Raw genomic sequence first — 4,191 nt, forward strand, 5'->3', positions numbered from 1 at the left:
ATGCAAAAGAACACGTGTCTGTTGGTCTTGAGTTATACACCTATGTGTAAAAAAAGAAAAAATATTCTATCATCAAACTCATCATATCATTTATAGTCTTAATAAATTATATTTATTAATTTTAAAATAATTATAGACTCTTTAGTTATATGTAATAAAGAGGTAAATATTTATCTTAAAAAATAAGATAAAAAAATTATTGATAAAGACTATGAATTACGTAGTTAACTAAGTCTATTTAATATTTGGAAAAACTGACACAAAATATAAATTATGATGATTAAAAGATAATGGTGATTTTATCATTATTATATTTATTATCATAAACGTAATGGGTATCAGTACGATTAATTAGGGTAAATCTTAACAACCAACAAAAACTCAGATTATAAAATAAAAAAGAGTCCCAACAATTCAAGGAAGTAAACCCTTTTTATTGGGGGCTTATAAATAGCCAAAGCCGTCGGCCAATACTCGACATCTCCTCACAATCTGCAGTTTCTCACAGTTTTGTTTGATCTATTAAACAGTAGTTTTGTTGGTTGGGTGACAAAGAAAGCTTTTTTATGTTGAGAAAAAACTAAAACTAAAAACAGAAGGGCTAAGGTTTTGTCTGATATGGAAAACAAAAGCCAAGTGTTTACTTCTTCCTCCTCCTCTTCTTCTTCTTCTTTTTCTTCTTCTTCATCTTCTTCATCATCATTGGATCATTTGTTTGGTCCCAAGTACCCTTCTAGTTCACCCAAAAGGGGGATTTTTGCGACTATGTTTCCTCCTCCATCAATGGTAAAATAATTCTTCTTTTAGTTATATCCTCCTCCTTGTTCTACTGTTTATAGGTTTTTCCGGTTGATCTGAGTGCTGCAATGTTTTAAAATTTTCTATCTGATTTCAGGTGCAAGGCAAAACTTACAAAGCCAAAACTCCATCCCTTCATCGCTACGAAACAACAGCACCTTGCAATTTATGCTCATCTATCCACTATGGAGGCCAAGAAGACTACTTTTCTCTAACCACCACCGACTCCCTCAGTTATGTAAGTATAACATTAGGGTTGGATTAAAAATAATATAAATTACGACATTATAATTTAAAATATTTTATAAAGAATTTTCTTTAAGGGAGACAAGAATATTAATTTATCAGGATCTATATAACATGAGTTATTAGTATATCTCCTTTTTGTTTTTGAATAGTGAGTTATTATTATATCTAAATTCATATAATATGTACTTTAAATATGATTCTTAACATAGAAATCATGTTATTGGTATTTTTGTATGGACAGTTGGAGAAGGGTGAGGCAGATGATGGTCCCAATGGAATAAATTCCAGTGGTGCTTCAAGAGGGAACTGGTGGCAGGGTATGAAAGCAGTGGATTTTTGGTGATACATATTTCTGAATATATATAATCTTTAATGACTTTTTATTCTTTGTTTGTGCAGGCTCCCTTTATTACTAGGCTTCTTCAAGCTTATTTTGCCATCCCCATGGTGTAAGTTGTAAATTAAAAATTGCGTGATGGATCTTATATTAACATACCGAATATCATATGTATTCCATTCCAAAACATTTTTAAATGTATATAGAGAATTATATTCGCATATATATAACACAAGTATTCGACATATATGTATAAAAACAAATATAGAAAATTACATACATACTCGTATATGATATTTACATCGAATCCAAGTAACATTACCATAAATATAGTACATATTGTTTGATTTGCTTGGCTGTTTGTTTTATCCTTGTATCTGGTTATGGATTATTTTTTTCAGGGATAGTAGCAGCAGCATGATAAAGAAAATGTTATTATTGCAAGGGAAATAAGCTGGTAGAGAAGCACTCATCAATTATATGCTTAGATTTAGTGGGAAAACTTTAGGATCATTTTGTCCCCACTTGTCCACTTACCAATTCTGTCTCTGTGTCACTTGGGGCAGACAATTTGAAGAGTCCTCTATTTCAAGTTTTTTTATTTCTTTCTTTATTTTTATCCCTGGACTACAATGAAAGTGATCAGTATGGATACCTAATACCTTACTAATTAATTGACTGTAATGTGACATCTCATTAATGAGGTAAATAAAAATACTTAATATCTTAAAATCAATATGAATTATTTAATTTAAGATTGAAGAGAAAAACATTTAAGAGAGTGTTCTATCACATTTGGACGAAGTATTTCATTTATGTAAAAAAAATCAAAATTTTTAAAACTAACCTATTAGTTTGGATAGAAATAATGAAAATTTTAAAAACAAATCTACTTGTTCGGGTTCGAGAACCTAAAATACTAAAAGTATGAGTGTTCAATGTCAAAAATATTATCTGTAAACAAATATTATCTTATATTTACCCAGATTATAAAAAAATCTTATTTTGATTAAAAAAAATTAGATTTTAAAAATCAAAGTTCATTGTCCTATTAGTAAATTGAATTATTAAATAACTGAATTTGAATATGTTGACATTTGATATCAAAATTTAATTTAATTTTAATAATCAAATAGCTGTGATTGAGTTGGAGCATTTTTCAAATTCTCTCTGTTTAATTTTTCCCTTTCCGATAAATAATTATGTTTCATTTCGTACATGTTTAATGAAAATGGGTATCATCAATAATAACATAAACATCGACAAAGAGGCTGAAGAAATCTTTGATAAAGATTACAGTGTACAAACATATAATTATAAATATAGATTAAGTGAAGTATCAGACCAATAGATATCCATGTCACCCCAGTCATCCTCCGACACTCCAAGAGCCTTCCAAACCGCTTTCGAGGCATCAACAATGTTATTCGGACAAGGCGGCTGGTAATCATGGTCGGAATCACATCCCATCGTCGATTCGCATTCATCCACAACCTTGGCCTTCACAGTTTTTCCGTTGCATGAATGTTGATATACTTCAAATACCTCTTCCTGTGGTTAAACTACCCCGTCGAAAGCGCCACCACGGGGTCGTCGTCAAAGTTAGAGGTGGAAAATGGGTCATTCAAATAGGGTTTGGGACGAGTCATTTCGGGTCGAGTTATTTTGGGTCTTGTAACACCCACAGACTGATGCGGGTGACCCGATCCGATCCGAGGTGTCACATAGGGAGCAACCCTCAATACAAATCCCGAAAAATTTAAAATTTCTGTTAAAATACGTAAAATCATAAAACAATTTATAAATAATACAAATTCAGAAAAACCATTCATATATTATAAACAGGATTAAAATATGCAAGTTTCAGACTGAAATAAAAACATAATACAACCTACATGCCCCCTAATCACATGCACCGTACTCTGCAAGCAATGCCGGTGAAACTCCTTTATTGATGTCGATAGCTGCACTGGTACGATTCTTTTAACCTGAAATGGTGATTAAAAGAGTGAGCTTTGGGAAGCTCAGTAATACATAACTACTAAGTGAATGTTGAAGGACTTGCAGATAAAAGGAAAACAATAAAATTTGTCCTTATTGACTCAACCATCTACAGGTTTTTGTAATGAGCTGAGGTTCCACTGATATTTCATCGAGTAAAAGCCTTGAAGATTTCAGCTCATAGGAAACATTCAGAGTACCAAGTTCTTAGTAGATCAAAATAGGATGTCTAGTGTGTTCCAACAAAACAGGGTAACGTATATAAATCTTTAAAATGTTTATAGTTTAAAACATATTTTTAAAAACACATAATACTCTCCAATCGAACACCGTTTTCAATTCCTCTGAACTGCATCCATAAGGACTTACCCTAAGCACACAGCAAAAGAGCCACCCTAAAGGAGTACATTGGGGCCTATGGGCCTACCCAAGGATCTCCTTAGGTCCGTAAGGATTTACCAGCTTGATCAGAGCTGAACCTCCATACTCCAAAATCCTACCCACGCAGTATCCAGTAGAAATCAGATTTAACAGTAAACAATAATAACAGGATTGTAATCTAGTAAAATCTCGTAAGAGTGACCATAAAATAAATCACATAACTTCCCTCCACCCGTACACCATATATAGTCCCATGATTTATCCAATGGAATACCTTGGGGCCTGAGAGCCTACCCAAGAAAGTTTCTCGGGTCTCAGAGCCTAACCAAGGGTCACCTTAGGTTTGTAAGGATTTACCAGCTTCATTAGAGCTGAACCTCCATACTACAGCCTACCCAGATAATGTCCCAAAAAAATTGTTCAAG

General features: G+C 32.7%; 1 protein-coding gene across 1 annotated transcript; it reads left to right on the forward strand.

Moving 5' to 3' along the window:
* Positions 1-499: 499 nt before the first annotated feature.
* LOC120157808 lies at positions 500-1,930 on the forward strand. Its single transcript, XM_039168825.1, has 5 exons — positions 500-786; positions 896-1,036; positions 1,289-1,364; positions 1,447-1,496; positions 1,786-1,930. Exons 1-4 carry the CDS (start codon positions 619-621, stop codon positions 1,461-1,463), a joined length of 402 nt encoding a protein of 133 aa, XP_039024756.1. The 5' UTR covers positions 500-618; the 3' UTR covers positions 1,464-1,496; positions 1,786-1,930.
* Positions 1,931-4,191: the final 2,261 nt, after the last annotated feature.

Source organism: Hibiscus syriacus, unplaced genomic scaffold (assembly GCF_006381635.1).
Source record: "Hibiscus syriacus cultivar Baekdansim isolate YM2019G1 unplaced genomic scaffold, ASM638163v2 tig00111276_pilon, whole genome shotgun sequence".
Classification (NCBI taxonomy): domain Eukaryota; kingdom Viridiplantae; phylum Streptophyta; class Magnoliopsida; order Malvales; family Malvaceae; genus Hibiscus; species Hibiscus syriacus.